The sequence below is a fragment of the Stegastes partitus genome, unplaced genomic scaffold (genome assembly GCF_000690725.1).
Source record: "Stegastes partitus isolate 25-593 unplaced genomic scaffold, Stegastes_partitus-1.0.2 Scaffold422, whole genome shotgun sequence".
In the NCBI taxonomy this organism is placed as follows: domain Eukaryota; kingdom Metazoa; phylum Chordata; class Actinopteri; family Pomacentridae; genus Stegastes; species Stegastes partitus.
The window spans coordinates 395,020-418,174 of NW_007578153.1; the positions used below are offsets into that span (position 1 = coordinate 395,020).

Genomic DNA, 23,155 nt, shown 5'->3' on the forward strand with positions numbered 1-23,155 from the left:
ATGTTGCTCTGATGCGTTCATATGTGCTGCACTAAGCAGGAGGGTCGCTCTCTCTCCTCCCGTCAGCAGCAGGGGGAGGAGTTTCAGGCTGAGGATGCTGTCAGGTTGCCGTGGTTTCAGCCTCCTGTTTCTTGTGGTGACCGTCGTCGGGGATGTGTGTGTGTGCGGCTGAAGGGTGGATGAGTGTGAGACTGTGTGAGTGTGTGAGCTGTGGTTATTCCAGCGGTAAGGATTTATGACGTGAGGACGAAGGCAAGGAGGAAAGGAAGAAAGAACGACAGTGAGGAAGTGAGGAAGGAGGCAGTGAAGGGTGGATGTGGATTAACGTCGCCCGAGACGAACATCTCAGAGTCGTCGTTTCCACAGAGCTGCAGAGATCTGTGAGGACGACCAGACGATTCATCGCTTCATCTTTGTCTCTGCAAAGGAAGAACTGAAGTAGGGAGGAAAGGAAACACCGAAGGAGACACTGAAGGAGACATGGAGGGAGTTTGAGTCCTCGCTGATCCTCAGGTAAGCCTCTGCTTAGCGCTCTCATCCAGCTTCATAGCATTTCATTCTGTCTGTTTGTCGTCATGCTGCTGCTGTGCTTGCTAACAGCGACAATAAAGTGTGTTGAAATCACATCCGGATGCTTCACATCTCGTTTGTGTTTCAAACTGTGGGATCACCTCAACATGGCTGCTGTCTGGCATCAGAGCTGAGAACAAAGTTAAGCAGTCAGGGAGAAGTTATGTTCTTCCAACCAGCTCTTACTTTAACAGGGTGTTTGAATAAACAAAGGCAACACCTTAAATGTTTTCAAGTCCTTCAGAAGACAAGTTCAAACAGGGAGTGGCTCTGTGTCAAACACTGGCCTTCTGATCCAGCTGATCAGTGCTATTGATAAGCCAGAAACCCAGCACAGAGAGACTGGTCGTTTTTAACTTTCACTGACAGGCTGAATCGAGTTTCAGTCACAAAAACAACGAGCTGACCTTTTTCTGATGATGTTGAGACTGTAAATTTTGGATTCCGACTTTTTTTTTTACTGTCACTTCTAGACTTGAAGCAACATTTAAATTTTAACTGCAGAAGGTTTTTGTCACAAACAGAGTAAAAAAAATCATAGAAGCATCATGTTACAGAAAACAAAGGTCCATTCTCTTCTCCTTGCTTCCTGTCCTTGTTTCCTCTCCTTGCTTCCTGTCCTTGTTTCCTCTCCTTGCTTCCTGTCCTTGTTTCCTCTCCTTGTTTCTTGTCCTTGTTTCCTCCTGTGCTTTGTGTCATGCAGTGCTGGGGTTAGGCTTAGTTAGGCTTCGATGTTGGGTCAGTTTGGATTAATTAAAGGAAAACTCTGTTGAAGGCAAGATACTGTTTAAAGCGTCGATGGTTTCCATAGAGACGAGGCCTGTTGGGGGATTAAGGTGTCCAGTCCAACCACTGCTGTATCATGATACGTGTCAGGGCAGAGTCCACACTGGACGTTTAACGTGACACCTTAACCAGCTCTGCTTGAGTTTCTACATGCTTGGCTGTTAAGGTGAGAGATGCTGAGTAACAAGTAACTGTGAGCTGCGTTTCCAGCATGTTGAGCTGAAGACTTCAACTGAAGTGTTGAGAACATGCAGTAAACAGGAGTTAAAGTGATGGCAGTACACGGGCATTAGACTGATGGAGATAAACATCTGTTAAAATGATGAATCTAAACCAGAGTTAAAAGGATGAAGTAAAGTTCAAATTATGAAGGTAAACAGAAGTTAAAATGATGGGAACACACAAAGTGACGCGGCGCATCCTCCACATGTCTGTTCATGATGTGTTCAGTTGTCTTCCGTTCATTCTAACAAGCTGTTAGAGAATGAGCTTATAAGCCAACCTGAAACAGTCAGTGTTTGATGTAAGGATCCCAAACTGAAACACACGCGTCTCTATGGAGGGCTTCTTATACAAGGCTTCTGTGGCTGCAGAGAACCAGAGCAACGTGACATTAAGGACACAGCTTTGACTAGTTATACAGATGAAGATGAAACTGTTAACACACGAGTAAAGGACAGAACATGGAGCTTGTTTCTAACAGTCAGGATGAGGTGAGGGGGAGGGCATGACCGAGTCAGACGCTGCATCTGTTAGCAACATCAGCTGCACAGATGCAGTTCTCTGTTCTTTAGAGGGAATACACGAGTTCCTGCATAAAACACAAAAAGTCTGAGAAGGTGAGTGATTACTTAAGTGACACCAACATATTTATCCAATCTGTTTTTTTGGTTTAGACCTCCCAGACGAGACAAAAAACATTTTGCCTCAAAAGCATGTAACTCTCAGAAAAGCCACTAAAAGCAGAACAGTGAGAAAGATGGTTGAAGGGACGACATCATGCATCACATGGTGCACCTCTTTCTTTACTGCTGTTTGCTTATCGTCTGTCTCTCTTCTCTGGCCAACAAAAGCTTCAAACCATCCATCCATCCATCATCTCTACACCTTCATCCTCACTAGGGTCATGGGGGGCGGAGCCTATCCCAGCTGACTCAGGGTGAAGGCAGGTTCACCTGGACAGGTAACCAGTCTATCACAGGGCTACACTTAGAGACAGACAACCAAGCACACTCACATTCACACCTACGGACAATTTACAATCACCAATTAACCTCAGCATGTTTCTGGACTGTGGGAGGAAGCCGGAGAACCCGGAGAGAACCCACGCTGCACGGGGAGAACATGGAGACTCCACGCAGGAAGATCCCGGGTGTCCTCACCGGGACGCCAACCAGCGACCTTCTAGCTGTGAGGCGCTAACGGTGCTAACGGTGCTAACCATCGAGACATCTGCAGCCCACATCAAAACAGGGTCTTTCAAATTTATCAGTGGGAGAGAATGACTGAAAACTGCTTTAATTTCTGAAATAGTTTCTCATAAATAAATGAATGTTGTGTTTTTGCAAGAGAGACCTTCACACTCAGCAGATGAGGTAGATTGGGGGTTATCATGGGACGGTTCCTATTCCTTTAGCCATGAAATCAGCCTTAGTTCAGGGGCACCTGTTGTCTTCAGAGCAACTGCAGATGCCACCTTTTTATCTGCTACTGGGTGGTTTAAGGTTAGCTGCTGGTTCTGCTTCTAAACATGTATGGAGCAGGGAGTGGAAAGAGTTGGCTTTTTCACCAAGTTAAAAAATTACCTGAACAATTATCATCAGAACCTCCTCATCATTGGTGGAGAATTTAACTGTTGAGTAGATTTTACCAAACAGGTGAGGAGCCCCACCCACTGAACAGCATCACCACACACCTGGATCTGTAACACACAAGGAGAATCAAACACCCACAAACTAGACAGTATGCATGAGTGAGAGTCATCGATGACACGGTGAAAGTATCACAAGTCCTGCTGACTGCATAACCCTGATATTCTTAACTCTCAATCGTAACCCTTTTACCAACAAAAGCTTTTGCAAAACGGCACCTTCTGTCCGAGGAAGCAGACGACCTGCCCGAAGCTTCCAGGAGGCTGACTAACCACCAACCCAAGACAAGGAGCCATGCAGTGGAGATGACAGTCGCTGTCAACCAAATTAAATCACAAATGGATGGTCTCTCCACTGACTTTTAAAACCGATTCTAGAACATCACTGGTTCTGACCTACATACAGTGCTATTGAAGTGTCTCAAACAGGACCTCTTCCTGCTTCCAGCCAGTAAGGCGGACCTAACCTTAGTGACAAGTTGGACATCGTTGGCCCTTCTATTTCCTGACAATAAATTGTTTTCCAGAGTTTTATCCAACAGACTCAAAAACTCTCTGTAAATACTTGTAAATATGGACCAAACATGCTGTGTACCTGGCATAATAATTATGGACAACATTTTCTAATCTATGATGTACCTGACGTGTTGAATTACAAGAATGTGACAGGACATGGAAAGATCCTGCAGGGCCGAGGTCACCTGGTTAACTTCAATGAAGGAAGATGGGGTTGAAATATGACCAAGTGGACGTTGGCGGATTGACAGCTTTCTACAGCTGGAGTCCTGCAGGCCTAACAGGGTCTCCAGACCACTTGGGTCACTGATGACACTCTGAACGTGTGGGTGTTTGAAGTGCCCTTGTAGTTCAGTAGCTCCATTCAAACTCAAAACCTGCATTCTGCCAACCTGTGAGCCAGTCTCAGGAAGGCTGCACCAAACTGGACTTCTGACGAGGACACCAGCAACATCCATGGACGCCTTTAGACAGACTGCTAACAGCACATCCTCCAGGCTAATGAACAGAACTGTGGAAGACGTTTGTGCTGCCACAACCTCTGAGCGTTCGCAGAAAAGCAGACTTTTTCTGACCAATGGGATGAAGAGACTGAGGACAGGTTCCGCCCTCTGTCCTACAATTCTACAATTTCATGTATCAGACGCATTTATCCAAAGCGAGGTACATCTGAGAGCAGATCCAGATGCTGTCCATCACCCCCACTGTGGGGGAGTGGCTGTACTCTGTACAACCCCTCACCTGGACAGGTTTCAGGCAGCAGGGTGCAAAACAGCCTATTGAATCTGCATAAAGGATTTAAACCCTAACGAGTTGCGGTGACTGAGTTCTTTGGTCACTATAGTCAAAGAACAAACTGCCCATAGAAACAGCAGTGCTCCACTGGAGAGCTGATCTCTGTCACCCTGCAATGCCTCATTAAAGGGACTTTTAAAACCAAACCTCCCCGCCACAATTTGTCTTTTCTTCCTCACCCATGATAGAATTACATCATGCTCCTCTGAGAGATGCTGCTGTTGCTAGGTTACCACCGGCTGACTCCCTGTTCCATTTTTAGAAGGATGCTGAGAGACAGAGAGGTGGGGGAGGGGATCGATAGAGAGACACCGAGAGAACCGAGAGATGAATTAAAAACAATACTTGGATAAAAACTCAGCTGTCAAACAGAGAAAACAAATCTGAAACCTTATATTTTTATGATGGCCATGGCTACTGACTGAAAGCTCTCACACAGTCAGTAGTGCCTCACATTTCAGAAAACATTTACATGGCTTTAATAGTCTCATTATAAAACCAGTGACATGCTAGCTATAGTCAATATTGCAAGTTATTGTGACACGAAAAAGCTGTATGACAATGAAAACTGCTTTGGCTTACAATGTGCTCCACCGCTGCAGGGTGATGTGAAATGCATGCTGGGATACTTGTCTATCCTGATAAAAGAGAGAAAGCGATAACATGGAAGGTCCATCTTTGCCAACAGTGTGTGGCTCTGCAAGGTTTCACACGGAAAACAACAACATTTGAAACTGCTTTCAGAGTCTCAACATTCAGAGTTTGCTCAGAATTAAATGAAGAAATTCTGTAATTTCCTCACAATATAGAAATATGATGTGATGTGTATAAATAATTAATCTGATGTTGATGTGAACAGCCTCCGTCTTTAAACACTGCTGACTCAGAGACAGACTGATGCTGATGATCTAGTTACCTGTACGTCTGGATACACCTGACTGAACTATGCTTTCACATGTAAACATCATAGCAGGTCCCCGTGTCCCCGTTAAAAGGGTTTTTGGTTCCTTCCCACTGTTGCAGATTGCTTGCTCATAGGGAATCCAAAGGCAGCTTGGGATTGTTAGGTTCTCTGGTCTTTGTTTTAAAATCACAAGGTCTTTACCTCCCGATGTGAAGTGCTGTGAAATGACATATGTTGTGGATTGGCTCTGAACAAATGAAGCTGAATTAAAATGTTCATATGTTCTGTAACATGTCCATATTATTGTAAATAATGATGTGAAGTGGCATGAATACATTAGTGATTGTGAGATGTCATCAAATGATGGGAACAGTCTGAACGCAGCAGACACTGACCTACAGCAACACACACTTCATCCATCATCATGAATCCATTCAGCAGAGTGGTTTAGTTTGATTCTATACATCCGACCTGTTCCAGATGTTCTTTGTCCATTTTAAGTATTATCCTCTTTGCAGCAGTTGAGGCAATAATTGAATTATCGTATAATTCCAGGTAATAAAAATCAAACTGTAGACAGCATTTCTACTGACTCAGGGCTGATCAAGACTGAGGTTGTGGTTAACTGGAAACTCAACACTGGCTGTTGGTAGAAAAATTTAAGTTAGTATGATGACAAATTAACAGGATTTTCTGTATTTAATCAAATAGCGGCCAGGGCCTTTATTTTCGAATTCCCACTCTTTTGAATGGAGATAAAACCTTCAGACGACACCTCAATCAGTCCTCTTCCTGTTGTATGTCTATCCATACGACTCTGGCCTTCCCACTTGTTTGTTCTCACTTCTCATGCACAGAGCAACACTCAGCCATGCTGCCAGTCTGAAAGTTTTAGGAAACTCGGACTTACCACGGATCGTCCATCCAATCAGCTTCATCCACAACGAGGCCTTGGAGACGAGGGGATGAGCGTTGCTCTACAAACGCCATTAACCACGTCGCCAGTCCCGAAGAGACGACTGCACTAAAAATTCCTCTCTCCATTCGTCAGCACATCAGACTCCTCATCCATAACACAATTACTCCCTGCTCAACTTCCACTTCCAGGGCTGATACCTGAAGCAGGCGACTGTCCGGATAAACTGTTGCATCCGGAAAAGATTGGCGCGCTCCCACACACCTGACAGATACTCCAACGATGATCTTCCATAGAAAATCTCTGACTGGACCTTTGTGGGTGTTCAGGAACAGTAAGATTCAGCTTAAGAGGAAGTCTTCACCTGCCACCTCGCTGACAACGAAGTCAAACTAATTCAACTTCTGACAAACTCATACAGCTCTCGAGACGTGATAAACCACAATAACCCTCCCTCCGACAGATGTCAGCTGTGTATCCGATCATGACATCGCCATGCTCTCCATAGCTCCATCTGGGTTGCTAGGCGTGGTTCATCCGGTCCACCAGCAACCTACCCTACTGCAACCTGGTCCCGCTCCACCTCTACAGCCACTTCCAGCCATGGGACACCAGCTCAACGATCCTCCCTTGAAACTTCCCAACAACCTTTTCCTTCCTCATCTGGCAATGGCCCGCCAGCCGCTCGCTTCCATCCCCCATCCCCGGCAAACTCTCTCTCTCTCTCTTTTTGTGTCTGTCGACATCAGGTTGCCAGTTCCTCCCTACCATCCCCCCTTCCTAGCAACCTCTAGCTCTGGCTCTCTATCGGTGCCGGGTTGCTAGTTCATAGCACAAGAGTTCAACAACTATCTAACTATTCTCAACATCACCCTCCTTCCTGGTAACACAGGTGCTCATCATTCTTCCGTCCAGTTCGCTTCCTACAATTCATCTAAGACACCTGCTGGGGGCGTCACTACTACAAACTATATCATTGCACCTATTAAGCATGTTCATCTTCAACACGTCACACATGAGGGTACAGTAGTTGAGCCAACCAGCCACCACATGTACTGTCCACAATTTGAAGCAGATCTTTCGTCTTCAATCATCTTCACTCTACAGCATCACTATTAGCTGCTATTCCCAAGGCCACAAAGCTTCCAACTCTTGCCATGAGGCATTGACCTATAGGAAGGCCAGTGCTTCAGTTACAAGGACAAACTATCTGCAGCAGTCTTAACCTTGCTGGCTGCGGCACACCTCAGCGAAGGTGTGACGGCCACAGGCCTTGTCAGTGTGTTTTCCTGCACTCCTGCCTCTGCTTTCCTTTTCCCAGTCTGGATGGCCTGCTCCTCCCATTTCATTAAAGGATTGGCTTCACCTGCTTGGTGCCTTTAAAAGCTGGGTGAATCCCAGCTGGCGTTCTCTCTTTCTCCGTCCTGGAAGGCTGGAGCCTTTCAGGTCTCCCTTGGTTTGGTTTTGGTTTGTGGACTTTATCATTAGTTTTGACTCATTTATTTAAAAAGCTGTTCCTGTGTCGACCTCCCTTCTTTGTTATGCTCTTCATCGAGCTGGGCATAACACAGATGCCTGCACACTTGCTTCTTCTGCAGCACTGGTCAAGCTTGACTGGCCTGCCCTCACAACCATTTTTTTGACCACATTGGTCATCAATTTTCTGCCTTGATTCCTAGCCAGGATGCCAGCATCACTAACTACTTCCCCAACATCAACAACCCTCCACTTTTACACAGATTCCAGATTCTCTGTCACTTTCAGTGCTGATACCAGCAGGTTTGCTCCTTCTGCAGCAGTGTTTGAGACACTGTACAGATATCCTCTCCTCAAACTGACATTAAATCTTTCTCTATACAGCAATTCAAACATTAACATGCTTCCAGACTTTCTGTAGTACAGATTCTTACCAATTCCTGTTTACCCTCACAACCTCACAAAACACAACCAAGTCACCAACCCTACGTCACGTCTGCTACAACCTCCATCAACATTCGAGCACCCAAAAACCCACTCAGAACTCATTCAGCCCACATCAAGTGCCCTCAGTTTCCACCTATGAGTCATCTCACCATCCTTAGCAAGTGCTTTAGTTTCCTTTCAGTCTGCAGGAGAAGATCCAGATGCCATGAGCCAACTGCCAGTCAGAGAAGTAAAGAAGTTTGACATCAACAATCTCCTGCCCTCATTCTGGCACTGGACGTCAGATTTTTTTATTTTATTTATCGGACCTTTACTTTACCAGGTAAAAATGTTTGAGAGCCAGTTCTCATTTGCAACCCTGACTTGACCAAGAGGCGCCAGCAGGAACAAACACATGTAAAGTACAGCTCGACACATAAACATGACATAGAACAAAACTAAACATAAGAAGCATGTGAGTGAGAAACGATGTGCATGAGGTGTAAGACAGTGTGTGTGCAGATATAAGTGTGTACGTAAAGTCCGGCGTGATCAGCAGGACCAACAGTCGACTACAGTCTGTTGGACTTTGAGCTTGAAGGTGGTGAGCGCAGTCAGAGCTGCAAGTTGGAGAGTGTTTTGTAAGATGCTCCGACTGTTAGCTGCTGCAAAGCAAAAGGAGAAAATAGTAGAAGTACTGGGATGATGAGCCTGATGTAGTCACTGGACCCAGTATGATGAGGACTCTGGGCAACTTGAAGAAGAGAGGGTCGGCAGGGAGGTGTCTGGGCCAGAATTGACTGGTAAATGAAATGAAACCAGTGGTGAAGCTGCCGAGTCTGAAGGGAGGCCACCTCACCACTTCATAGAGGTGGCAGTGGTGGGTGTGGAAGGAGCATTAGTGGCAAAGCAGATGGCTGAGTGATGAAGAGTCCAGTGTTTGAACACGCTGCTTGGGGCCATTTTGTAAATGATGTCGCCACAGTCCTGAATCAGGAGTATTGTCATGTGTGTGTTTAACAGCATGAGTGAAGGATGCTTTGATGCGGAAGAGGAAAGCTAGTCTGGTTTTGAGTTTAGTTTGAAGACTGTTAATGTGTGTGGCGAAAGACAGAGATGAATCCAGTCAGAAGCCCAGATATATAAAGGATTTGACTCGTCTCTAACCTAACCCTACAATTTGGGCTCATTCTGGCACCGGGATGCCAGCTTGACTCATCTGTGTTCTCCACTTCAACATTTTTGACTCACATTCTGGCACAGAGATGTCAGTTTCACTCATTTGTATCTCTTGCCTAAACAATTCCGGCTCCCTCTGGCTTGATGCCAGTTTCACTCATCTCTATCCTCCGATTCAACAAATTCAGCTCTCATTCTGGCACCAAGATGCCAGTTTCACTAGCCTCGTTATACCTCATCAACAGGTATACGTTTGACACTGGGACACCAGTTCCTTTCACCATCATACTCCCTGTCAACCTTCTGTTTAAATTTCCAGCAAAAGATACCAGTGGCACATACTTCCATTGGCCATGCCAACAAGTTATCCAAGAGGCATCTAAATCAGGCATCCAAACCACCTCAACTGGCTCCCCTTGCTGCAGCTACAACTGTACCGCAAGCTCCCTCCAGATGGCTCCTCGCTGTATCTCAAAGGCCATGCTCAGCCAACCTGGGGAGGAAACTCATTTTGGCCGCTTGTACCCACAATCTAGTTCTTCCAACACCATCGTGAGCTCATGACCATAGGTTAGGGTTCTGACTGTCGCTCAACCAGCAAATCAAAAGCTTTGCCTTCTGGCTCAGCTCTTTCCTCACCACGATGGTCCAGTACAAGCCTGCATTACTGATCATGCTTGTCTATCTCACGCTCGATTCTACCATCACTCATGAACAGGATCCCAGGCAGCAGTCAGCTCTTCACAGACATACTCCTTCCACTGGTTTTGGGGTTTTCTTAGTCAATAATGCTGTAGCTTCCAATGCTCTCGCAACTTATTGAATAAAACTCTCCAGCAGTCTTCAAAATCTACCCCATCGTTATCGCTGCCCTCTCATAGAGCCACGAATTTACAAGCAAATATCCATCCTCATTCACCCCACTAACCACGTCCTCATCATCTTTATCAACAAAAGTCAATGCAACTCTCTCACAGTCATGCCTCTTGTGTGATACCTCAGTCTCCTCCACATCGAACACTTCCAAGGCCACTGCAGCTAATCAGTGACTCCCTTCACTCCTGCCATAATAGATTCTGCTCCCCCATCCATTGTTCAATGTAGCTACATTATCCAGCTCCATCTCATTTTGCTCAGAATTATAACTTTTGGAGGACAAAAAATAAATAAATAAATTATCCCATGATAGTTATTAATTATCATGGGATAATTTATTCACCGTGGTTATGGTCTACTGGCATCTGTCTGCCTATCCTAAGGCATCAATACGTCCCAGCTCTAGAATCAACATTTCTATTGGCCTTCCTTTGTTCCTTCTACGTACAGAGTCCATTGCAAAGTTGACCGACAAGTCGAGTTTGAGCTGCACTGTCATCCTACAGAACCTCTTCCACATCCTGTATTCGAACTTTCTGCATCTCTGAAGACTGTCCAGTCTATTCACTCGAACAAAGTCAAACCAATCAAGCGGGTAATCCAACACCCATCATGTAGTCCAAACTCGATTCACACCTAAGCCCTTACAAATCCATCGTACACCATATACAAACCAAAAAAATCTCAGGACGCTTCAGCCTTCTGACCCTCATTTCATTACAGAGACTGGTCAAGCTGCAGCCTTATCCCGACTCCTCTTCCGCTTCAAGTAAGTCCTGACGACACCCACAATCCAAGTATATTCTTAGTATCCTTCTGTACTGACGCAGCTTGCAGCCGAGGGGTTCCAGACCACATAATCAATGCCATGGGCCTCAAGTGTATCTGCTTCTCATCTGCTCCGACCCTGAAGACCCACGTTATGTCCACTCTTTGTTTCATTCTTATGGGACTTTGTGGGGGTCTGCCAGCCCTGGAGCTGCAGTTTGTCCCTGACTAAGCATTTCCCATCAGCACACCAGCTCATCTAAGTCATCACCAACACAACGCTCATTTGTACCCAACAAACCGTCAAGGTTCAGTTTGATGGTGTGGTCCTAGCTAGCAAAGTTAAATTTTTAGTATTTTTGTACAAAACCCCAGTTTGTCCTCCTAAAGTTATGACATTATGCTATTAATGCAAATTCTGTAAACTCACTGAGTACAGACCCCTCATGTACCAACAAGGATTTTATTGTGAAATGCCATCATTGTATCAGCTTGAACCTAGTAAACATACCAGGTACATTAACTGGAAATACTCTCTGAACACAAAGTGTGTGACAGTAGATTCAGTATTTTTCTGTCTCACACGTTTTAAACTTTTTAACACCACCATGACAATGACAGTCAGCACCAGGGGTTTTTTCACACTTGTTTCAACCCTGCCTGTTTTTAGGGCCTGACTTTGTTTTATTTATGTCCCCCCAAAGTAAAACATCAATTCTAACCAGATTCAAAGACTGTAGCAGGTTCAGACTGTTGGATTGGAGGCTAGGATCAACCCAAACTCTGTTAAACTCTGTTACCTTCCGTGATCTGGTCCACTCTGATCCACCTCTCAGGTCTTTGGGGAGTCATGATGTCGCAGGAGGAGGCTTCTTCCTTCAGAAGGTTTTTCCAGTATGTGGAGGACAGCGGCCTTCGAACGTACGATGGTTTGGTGATCCAAAACGCCTCTGACATTGCCAGAGAGAGTGATCGCATTCGCAACCAGACCAACTGGACCTACCTGCAGGAAAAACACCAGAAGAAGAGGCGGCAGGAAGAAGCCATCAAATGGTAAAAAATAAAACAAACAAAAAAAACACTGAAGCCTTTCAACATGTAAGCATGAAAGTGTTTGGTGGTTTCCGTAAACTGACAGTTGAAGTCTGAAATTAAATCTATCACTGCATTAGCTTTTCTTTTCTTTTTTCACCCTACAGTATGTTCAACCCCATTTTATTGCTGAAAATGGAAATTAAACAAATGAACATAGAATGTTTTATTTTTTATTTGTCACGTTCTTACAGTATGTGCGGTGACATCATGTAACACCAGCACTGACATAATTAAACACAGCAGCATGGTAAACATTGCCTGCTATAGAATTATATACAGTGGTTTTGTATTATGCCTTGTGAAGCTTGTTTATACATTAGAATCGAATAAAATACTTTTTTTTGTCATTGCACAGCTAATTTTGAGAGTGACTCTTGTCAGTGATACAAAATGAAATAAAGTGCAAGAGAAATAACAATATAACACAAAGCAACAAGATAAACGGATTAAAAGTCCATCAACTCATCGAATAAATAAACGGGTAGCAGCATAAATAATCAGACATTGCACAGTCAGTGTATTGCATAGTTCCATCAGTAATGTCCTGTAATTTCTAGTGGGCTTTATAAAGTGTTGCATGATTGGATGGTGATACTGGAAGAGTCCTAACATGACTTTCTGTTGGTCTGCCCAGGATTGGTGAAGATGTCGCTATGGCAACAGATGGAGCATACTCTGGGAAACATTTCAGGATGGGTTTCATGACAATGCCAGCACCACAGGACCGCCTGCCCCCACCCAGCCAGGGCTTCACTGTCCGGTCCCAGTCCCTTCACTCTGTGGGCGGAGGAGACGATGACTCCAACCACAACCGCAAACAGCCCCCACCCAAACCTAAGAGAGACCCCAACACCAAACTAAGCAGCAGCTCTGAAACAGTGGATGGAAGCTCTGGAATCACTAAGCGAGACCACCAAGAGACCAAAGAGACACCTGAACAGGCAGAAGGTGGGAACAAGTTTTTTTGCTTTTTGTATTTATTAAAGAAGTGCGGAAAGTCTGTGATCTTATTGGATAAACAGCAAAGACAGTCAGGAACAGGCAGTCTTTTCCTTTATACTTTTCTTTCGAGAAAAGCTGGTGAACACAGTAATGACACTGAGAATACTTTGATGTTTTTTGTCTGCTGATTAATAAATCTTTTTTTAGACACAGGATTTCAAGCATGAGTGACATCATTTCAATGTGGCCTGGAGGTTGTAGCAGGGAGCTATGGAGGCAGTGATGCATCTGCTTCAGGTTTTAACATGACCATCTGTCTGTCTGCAGCTCGATGCTTTTTCCACACTGAGGACTCCAAGAAGATGCCGCCACCAAAACCCAAGAGGAACCCCAACACTCAGCTCAGCACCTCCTTTGATGAGTCTTACATCCGTAACCATAGCAACAAGAAGTCTTCCTTGCGATGGGACAAATCTTCATCCCAAAGTCAGAGTCCAGCATCTAGAGACACGGACGATGAAGAGCCAGTTTACATTGAGATGGTGGGAAACATTCTGCGAGAGCTGAAAGGTCAGAAGGCTGTGGAGGACGAGCAGAGCGAGTCAGTGTACGAGGAGATGAAGTATCCAATACTGGAGGACTTCCTGCAGGATGCGCAGGCCGCTATCATGTATCCTGATGCATGGTCATCCCGTGGCTCGCTCTGTGACATTCCTCCACCTTTCCCCAACCTCCTGACGCACCGCCCACCACTGCTTGTCTTCCCTGCTGCACCTGCTCAGTGCTCCCCCAACTCAGACGAGTCCCCCCTCACTCCCTTAGACGTCACTCGGCTCCCCATGCTAGAAAATGTGTCCTACAACAAGTCAGGGGGTGTCGAACACCCACAGAGCTCCACCCATCACCGCAAAGAACGGGACCGAGACCGAGATCGAGATCGAGACCGAGACCGAGATCGGGACCGAGACCGAGACCGAGACCGCGAGAGGGACAGGGACAGGGACAGGGATCGGGATCTACCCTCCACACATACCATCACATCTTCCGGTCGCTCATCAGCACCGCCTCTTCCCTCCAACATCTACAAGTCATCTAGCTCCACCCACAGCGGTCATGGTTATCCCCGCAGCCAATCAGCATGTCCATCACCGGTCAGCATGGGTCGCTCCCTGACACCTCTGAGTCTGAAGAGACCGCCACCATATGATACTCTGATAGCAGGAGGAAGTATGCCTCGCTCTTCATCTTCATCTTCATCATCCTCACATAGGGCCGGGGAGGGTGGAGCTAAACTCAGTAACTCCTCCTCCACCCACGGCTCCATGCAGAACATGTCAATGAGGTCACAGACTCCAACGAGCCCATTGGAAGAACTCAACAACCTGTTTACATCAGGCAGACAGGTGATGAAGAGGGGGTCAGGAGGAAGGAAGAGCAAGGAGGGTGAAGGTAACAATGCCAATAAGTACTACAAACACTATGACATCTGTACAGTAGTAGTGCTGCATCAGTATTACACCACAACTACACCGCTGTAGTTTCAGGTTGCCGTTACATCAGGCAGACAGGTGATGAAGAAATACCGAGAAAGCAGGAAGAACAAGGAGATACCATTCGGCACTACATCTGTATTACAGCTGTGCTGAAACTGCAACTATGACACATTGTTCTGAACACAACAATGAGCATAACTACAAACAGATTAGGTGAATTTTTGATTAACTGGTTATAGGCCTCATGGTTTTCTCGGCTGCTGGTCAGGTTCTCATAATGGTTTACTGTATATACTTCTTAATACTTTACAGCAGGAACAGGATCTGCTTTTCATTTGTTTGGTATTTCATCCCTGATGATGTAATAAAGCAGCGCAGTCTCAGTTGATCCTAACCCAACCACCACCCAACCACCACCCAACCACCACTCAATTCAATGCAACTCAATTCAACTCAGTTCAGTTCTATTTATATTACAGCAGTTCATTACATATGCCATCTCAAGGCACTTCTCACGGTACAATATTCCACAGAGAAACCCAACAAATCCAAAGTTCTGCCTGAGCAGGAACAGTGAGGAGAAAAGACCTCCATTTCCAATGGTGGCTTGAGTCCAGCAGCAAACACAACAAGAGGGCAGTTTAAGATTAAGCCATGGACTTTCACACGCTAGCTGCTCACTGTTTGTGCAATACTGAAACTCAGTTTGATAGATTTGTAAACGGCCTCTCTAAAAACCGTAAAAGACGATCGAGTCATGTGTGAACTGCCGCTCACTTCAGACTCCTTCATTAACATAGGCCTCTCATTATGGGCTCCTGACTTTACTGTGGCCAGCGGGGACACGACGCGTCCGCTACATGCTTGTCAGTAGAATAGGAGTTACTGAGAAGTTTAACAGGAATCCCCCATTGTCACAAAAATATATTATATTAAATATTAAGAGAATGAAATTGTTGTTCTGTTCACTCACCTCTACGCCCCACCAGCACTTTTAACAAACAACGTGGCTCAGTTCTCCCCCTGCTCACAAAGACGGCCCCGCTACTTCCAAATATCTGGACTTTCCAAATGATTGTGGAGCTGGATGCGAGCAAAGCAGTAGTGAGATTACATGATCCACTGTGAATCAGCTTGGCCAGGCATCTTGGAGTAGTTCAACGCTTCTGTTCAGCATCTTATCAGGAGCCGGTAACATGTGAAGGGTCGCAGAATTCCAAGAGTCCAGAGCAGTGAATGCCTTCAGGAAACTATGAGTTGGATGAATGCCAGTGAGCCTTTGGTTTGTTTCACCTGGTTTGACAAACATTTGGGTTTTTATGTGGGGATATTCTTTCTTTCAGACGAGTGAACACCAAGGCGGCTCTCATGACTAATTGGGCATCGGACGCAAGCTGAGAGCTGATCACTCTTGCAGCTGGCCACCTCTGGCGAGGGTGTATAGTGTGGAAGGCCGACACACCCTATGAACCGGAGGAACACTACTGATGATGCGTCCCAAAATTAAAAAAAAAAAAAACAAAACCCATGCACTAATGGTGTGCCGAAGCTACTGACCTATACCAGGTCTGCCTTTCACCGGTTATCTTTTGCACATGCTTGCACAAAGGACCGTAACATCGTCCTGTGTTTTGGAAACAAATAAAGTAACATCCTCATTTTGATTGAGTTGTGGATCACTGTAGAAATCAGGAATGGATCATTTTGAGTTAAAGTGACTAACAATTGTGAAGAAACTATTCCAGAAACCCCAAACTGGACGCCTTTTGTTGTGTTATGAACTGTGATGAATTAAACGGACGGGAGTGACTTCTGAAGAGTTTTTTTAAAGTTTATTTTGATATAGCATATGTTGTTTTTTGTTCCTTGACACATTTAGTTTGAGTAACTTTTTTCCATAGTGTACAGTTTACACAGGCAGGGCTGGGGTAAAAACACTGATTGTTTGTGGTGTTTGACACTTGACTTAAAAGTAAATTGGTTAAACTGCTCCACAATCTGCCAACCTCCCGTCCTCCTGTCCGGTGCTTCCTACTGACCACCACCCTGCAGTGGAGAGATCAGCAATTAGAGGTGGCTCTGTTGCTGGATTCCAGTTTGGATGACAGCATGATTGATTTGATGGTGGCAAGATAACTCAGGGTTAACACCCGGAAGTTGCCCTAAGCCGAGCAGGCCAACACTCTCATTGACCAGCCCATCATCGAGGTAAGGGACATCACAGAACCAGTCACACAGGCAAAGGGCCTAAGGGTAGGATTTACTCTTTGACCATTCCTGAAATAGAGGCCATGAACAAATATATCAGTGATTCGTTATCTGCAGGTATTATCCAACCCTCTTCATCCCTGGCAGGCACTGGCTTCATCTTTGTGGCGAAGAAGGACCAATCCTCATGTCCTGATATCGATATCCAGGGCCTCAATAACATCAGAGTAAAAACCGATACTGTCTGGGAATTGTTTCACCTGCTTTTGAGAACTTGCAGGGGAAACAGTCTTCATGAAGCTGGTTGTCTGCAATGCCTACCATCTCATATGTATTCGGGAGGGAGACAAGTCAAAAACCGCCTGTAACACACATAGTTGACAGTACAAGTACCTGGTAATGGCATTCGGACTGACTATTGTTGTCTTTCAGGCCCTGGTGAACAATGTGTTTAGGGATGTGGTGAACACACTTTATCTATATCCATCCATCATCTCTACACCTTAATCCTCACCAGGGTCATGGGGGGCGGAGCCTATCCCAGCTGACTCAGGGTGAAGGCAGGTTCACCTGGACAGGTAACCAGTCTATCACAGGGCTACACTTAGAGACAGACAACCAAGCACACTCACATTCACACCTACGGACAATTTACAATCACCAATTAACCTCAGCATGTTTCTGGACTGTGGGAGGAAGCCGGAGAACCCGGAGAGAACCCACGCTGCACGGGGAGAACATGGAGACTCCACGCAGGAAGATCCCGGGTGTCCTCACCGGGACGCCAACCGGCAACCTTCTAGCTATGAGGCGCTAACAGTGCTAACCACAGAGCCACCTGGCAGCCTATTTTGTCTATATGTAAAAAATATTTAGATTTTTTTCAAGAACCTGCAGGAACACGCAGCATGTAAGGAGGGGTCTGCAACAACTACTGGACAATTGACTTTTAAGTGTGAAGGCTAAGAAAAGTGAGTCTCACCAAAGCTTGGTGTCTGTTCTGGCGTTTGGAGTGTCGGCTGGGAGGCTGGAGATGGACTTGGCCAAGGTGAAGGTTGTAGTGGACTCGCCACAGTCGACTCCCAAGAAAACGCTTCAGAGGTTCCTGGGGATCGGCAACATCGCCTTTGACTTGGGGGTGGGAGCTGTCCTGTCTCTGCTCTTTAAAGGGTAATAAATTGCACTCGTATGCTTTTTCCTCCCATCTTTTGCCCTCCACGGAAAGGAACTACGAAATTGGCAAAGAGAGCTGCTAGCTGTCAAGATGTTGTTGAGGAAGTGGAGACATTGGTTGGAGGGCTGCAGAGAAACCATTCCTGATTTGGACTGAACACAAGAACCTGGAGGATGGCTCAAGCTCAGGCAGGCATATGGTTCTTCTGATGGTTTACCTTCTCCCTTTACTAGTGTTCTGCCTCTAGAAATGTGAACCCTGATGCCCTGTCACACAAGTTCACCAAGGAGGGAGAACCTTCTGAGCCAGACACAGTTCTGCCCAGCCAGTGCTTAGTCGCCACATCCTGCTTCTCAGTGGAGCAATAGGTCCTGAAGGCCATCCGTCATCACTCATCCTCTGGCAATGAGCCTTGGGGAAAACCGTTTGTCCCTTTGTCTGCTTGCTCCAAGGTGCTTCAGTGGGCTTATGCCTCCAGACTCATCTGTAATTTGAAGGTCGCTTGCAATCTGGCGAGCCTTTGTCAAAGGTTTTGGTGGCCCTGAAAGAGGAAGGATATACTGGATTATGTGGTCCCCTGTCCTAGCTGCATGCAGGGAAAGTCATCCAATCAACCACCAGTCGAACTATTTATCTCACTGCCCTTTTTCTGCCAGCCCTGATCCCACCGAGCCCTGGACTCCACACCCAGCCTCCCGGACTCACATGGTTGCACAGTGGTCCTTACTGTGGTTGATTGTTTTTTTTTAAGTCTGCAGTCCACATTCCCCTACTTAAAGGACCATATGCTAAAAATAACTACTCAGCTTTTGCCAAGGGTCAAACAGTTGCCCCTAACCCTTTTGAAAATCTCGCTCTTCCACTCTGGCCCCATCCACCAGCTCTCCTCCTCCCCGGCTCAGTGATGGCAAAGAGGTGTACACTACAAGGAAGCTCTTCAAATCCCGAAGCCAGGAAAGAAGTATCCAATGTTTGGTGGACTGGGATGGCTACAGTCGCAAGGAGAGATCATTGGTCTCAGCCAAAGACATCTTAGACCCCACCCTCACCAGAGACTTCCACCGCTTACACCCCGATCAGTCAAGGTGTCTGTAGAGGGGCATACTGTGATGGACTCTGCTGGAACCTCTGGCTCCTCCTAAACACATTTTCCCTCCTGCTCTTGCTACATAGTCCTCTGCTCAGCCTCCACCTGCCAACTGTTCCTGCCACTGTACCACCTGTCAACCGATCAGATTGTCTACCTGTTCACACTGCCACACACCTGAGACTCCTGTGCTCATTAACACTCTGTATGCATAGTTGTCAGTTGACCATATTCTTTGCCAGATCAGTGTTTGTGCCCCTGCTGCCATCGTATCCTGCCTGTTTGTAGGTATTTGCCTGTTTTTGACCCATGGCAGCGTCTCTGTTCTGGATCTTTGTCTACTGATTTTGTACCTCTGTCTGGTTGAATCGATTACTTGTTCTGAACTCTGGAACGGACTGTATTTTCCTCGTAATTCTTAGTAGTGATTCTGCAAGTGGGTTTTATTAGAACTGTGACATTAATTGTGTCAGCATCTATGTGGAAGCGATTGTTAGTACTGAAAAGCACAATACAGGCTCATCATATTCTTTATCACCAGCTAAGTGGATCCAGTAATAAGGCTGTAACTTGTTCAGTGTCCCATAGTCACCCTTTATTCATGCATCACAACAAAGAGCTACACCAAAATTCAATGATACACTGACTGTTAAAGAACATTCGCAATCAGTAATAAGGAAGATCTTTTTTCAAAGTTCAACTATAAAGAGAAGGAGCAGGACAAAAAGCAGGCCTTGTTTTTCTTGTCCTCTTTCTTTCTGTTATCTGCTGTGCTTCGTTACATCAGGCTGACTTCCTGTCTCCTGGCGTTTGTCTCCAGATTCTCTCATACCTCTGTTTTATTGTGTTGTTTATCTCCTCTCATCCTCTTGTCCTTCGGTTCGGCTGAACAGCGATGAAAAGTCGTTTTATTACCACTGTTTAGACAGAAACAAAGAATAAAAAATGAAATGTCCTGATGAGGTGAGAGATGGAGGACTGAAGCTCTGTAAAGGAGGATAATTATCACTTCAGTTTGTCTCCATGGAGACACTGTTGCCATGGTGATGACTGTCAGTCAGTCGTCTGACTGAAGATTATTTATTCAAATTATTTATTTAAATGTGTTCACAGTAACAGTAGCAGGTTAAAACTCCACACATCTGTTCTGTCTGATGAGAGACTTCACACTAAACTGGAAGGTGGAACCATGCCTGTGCCTTTACCAAAGAATCCAGTTCAGAAGAGCTGAACGCCCACAGAGAGCTTCCTCCCAGTCAAGCTTTGAGCGTCACGTTTCAGAACTATTTCTGTCCGTACTCTTTACTTTTACCATTTATATAAGTAACCTCATCGCACAAGTCTGGAGTGTTTTATTTCTTTGAATGCTGATGAAATAAGGCTGTCTAGTTTCTGTAGTGGGGCTGCAGGTGGCTTGGTGGTTAGCATCGCTAGCGCCTCACAGCTAGAAGGTTGCCGGTTGGTTCTCTCCGGGTTCTCCGGCTTCCTCCCACAGTCCAGAAACATGCTGAGGTTAATTGGTGATTGTAAATTGTCCGTAGGTGTGAATGTGAGTGTGCTTGGTTGTCTGTCTCTAAGTGTAGCCCTGTGATAGACTGGTTACCTGTCCAGGTGAACCTGCCTTCACCCTGAGTCAGCTGAGATAGGCTCCGCCCCCCATGACCCTAGTGAGGATGAAGGTGTAGAGATGATGGATGGATAGTTTCTGTAGTCATCCACAGAAAGAACAAAGTCACCATGAAACTGTGCAGTCACATGACCACAGCTGTCATGTGACTGCAGACATGGCGTTGTGTTACAGAAGCCTCATCTGAGCCAGTTAGAGGTTTGTCTGATTTGATTTTGACTTGCTTCCACTCTCTGATGACAGCCTCAAGAGTTTTCAGATCCCAGTGCATGATGGGAAACACTTGGCTGTCTCCTGATCTGAGAGCTGTTAAGGTGTTTTTATGTTTCACAGAAACTATGTGAGTTTGCTCTCTTCAAACAAATTCAAAAAAATTCAGTCAGAGATAACAAACACACCCAGATTACAGAAGGCGGTTATAGGCTGCAGACCAACTGTAAAAGGTGTCACTCCTGAATGCTGTTGATTTATATTATGTTGGTTTGATTTTCTTTAGTGGAAAGGGATCTGATTCCACAGGAAGTGAGTGTTTCTTGCTGCAGACACTTCAGACAATTTAAAGAGGATTTCCAATAAGCCTAATCACTTTAGTTTAGCTCTTTAGGTCTTAACAGAAAGGAGAGCTCTTAGTGCTTCATCCTCTTGTACACGTTCTTTATTAAGTTTCACATTTGTCTAAATTTAGTGTCAGTTCTCTTTTTAACGTTCTCTCTCAGATTTATGGTTCCTTGTTTCTTCTTGAGGACAAGTGATGGTGTCGTCATGCCTTTGCTGCGTTTGTCTTGTTGTGTCTCTGCAGGAGATTGCAGGTCTCTGCCCAGACACAACAGCAAAGACAGAGATGGACAGTCGAGTCCAGTTTCCAGCAGGATGGGAAGGTCGTCTGTCAGTCCCACCATGATGTTGTCAGGAGGAGGAGGTGAGTCACACACCCACACCGACAGCAGGTGTGATCGCAGCACTGTGGATGCAGGACGTCATGATGGTGTATCAGTAGAACAACAGGAGGCAGCTTAAATGTGAAGGCAAACATTTGGTCAGTTAGTGGAACGTGTTCAGACTCACAAAGTTCAGTCTGTGGCCGTCTGAGTCACTATATCCTGACACACTGGTTTTAATACTCACTCTGGATGTAAAAAGCTCCAGACAGTAAAAGCTCATTGATGTAAAATGATTTTATCTGCAGAATCAAAGTCTGTGTGTAAACTCGGCCGTTCAGCGTCGACATCAGGAGTTCCTTCACCAGGTGGGACCCCACAACGTCACCTGCACGAGCCGCATCACTCTGCCCTCAGCCAGGTACAACACCTGTAGAGCACCTGTTGACCTACATATGTAATTGTTTGTGTTGCCTGTCTGCCTAATGTTCTTATTAAAATAATGACACAATTTTATTTTAAAATATTTCACACAGGACTGAGCTTTCCCAACAACAGAACATAAAACAGGTTACAGAAGCTTCGATCATCAGCTGAAATCTGAAATGTAAAATGGTCTTTATGCTTTCAAAAGATGTTTTGTAATTTTAGTTTCATGTCAAATACTCAGTGTTAAATATTTTGTATTTTGTCTCATTATAAACTCCTATCAGTGACGCTAACAGTCTGTAGTTTAATGTGATGGTAAAGAAGTGCTGAAATAACAATGTACTGCAGTTTCAATACTGAAAACATACTCTAATACTGATACTAACGTTACACTAACATTAAACTAACACTGGTTGAACTCATTCTGAAAACGTTCGTCACCAAACTCTAACTGCTTTGCATTATTAAACGAAGCCTAACCTGTTAATGCTTGACCCCGCCCATTTCTATCATAGCCCGCCCTGTTAATATGTAACCCCGCCCATTTCTATTACAGCCCGCCCTTTTAATATGTAACCCCGCCCATTTCTATTACAGCCCGCCCTTTTAATATGTAACCCCGCCCATTTCTATTACAGCCCGCCCTGTTAATATGTAACCCCGCCCATTTCTATCATAGCCCGCCCTGTTAATATGTAACCCCGCCCATTTCTATCATAGCCGCCCTGTTAATATGTAACCCCGCCCTTTTCTATTACAGCCCGCCCTGTTAATATGTAACCCCGCCCATTTCTATCATAGCCGCCCTGTTAATATGTAACCCCGCCCATTTGTAATCAAACCATCTGCACATAGCCTCTCCCAGTTACATTTAAGTCCTCCCATTTAACTCCTCACAGTAACATTGAAATCCTCCCAGTAACATTGAACTCCTCCCATTTAACTCCTCCCAGTTACATTTAACTCCTCCCATTTAACTCCTCCCAGTAACATTAAACTCCTCCCATTTAACTCCTCCCAGTAACACTTAACTCCTCCCATTTAACTCCTCCCAGTAACATTAAACTCCTCCCATTTAACTCCTCCCAGTAACACTTAACTCCTCCCATTTAACTCCTCCCAGTAACATTAAACTCCTCC

General features: G+C 45.4%; 1 protein-coding gene across 1 annotated transcript in view; it reads left to right on the forward strand.

Annotated features, from left to right (window-relative positions):
• The first annotated feature begins 342 nt into the window (after positions 1-342).
• nyap2a (neuronal tyrosine-phosphorylated phosphoinositide-3-kinase adaptor 2a) overlaps positions 343-23,155 on the forward strand; it is a 24,164-nt gene continuing 1,351 nt past the window's right edge. The window contains exons 1-7 of the mRNA XM_008285905.1: positions 343-513; positions 11,919-12,135; positions 12,812-13,125; positions 13,447-14,033; positions 14,124-14,568; positions 21,508-21,627; positions 21,895-22,007. Of these exons, the coding sequence (XP_008284127.1) occupies positions 11,933-12,135; positions 12,812-13,125; positions 13,447-14,033; positions 14,124-14,568; positions 21,508-21,627; positions 21,895-22,007 (1,782 nt within the window). The 5' untranslated portion in view covers positions 343-513; positions 11,919-11,932. The remainder of the gene's footprint in view (positions 514-11,918; positions 12,136-12,811; positions 13,126-13,446; positions 14,034-14,123; positions 14,569-21,507; positions 21,628-21,894; positions 22,008-23,155) is intronic.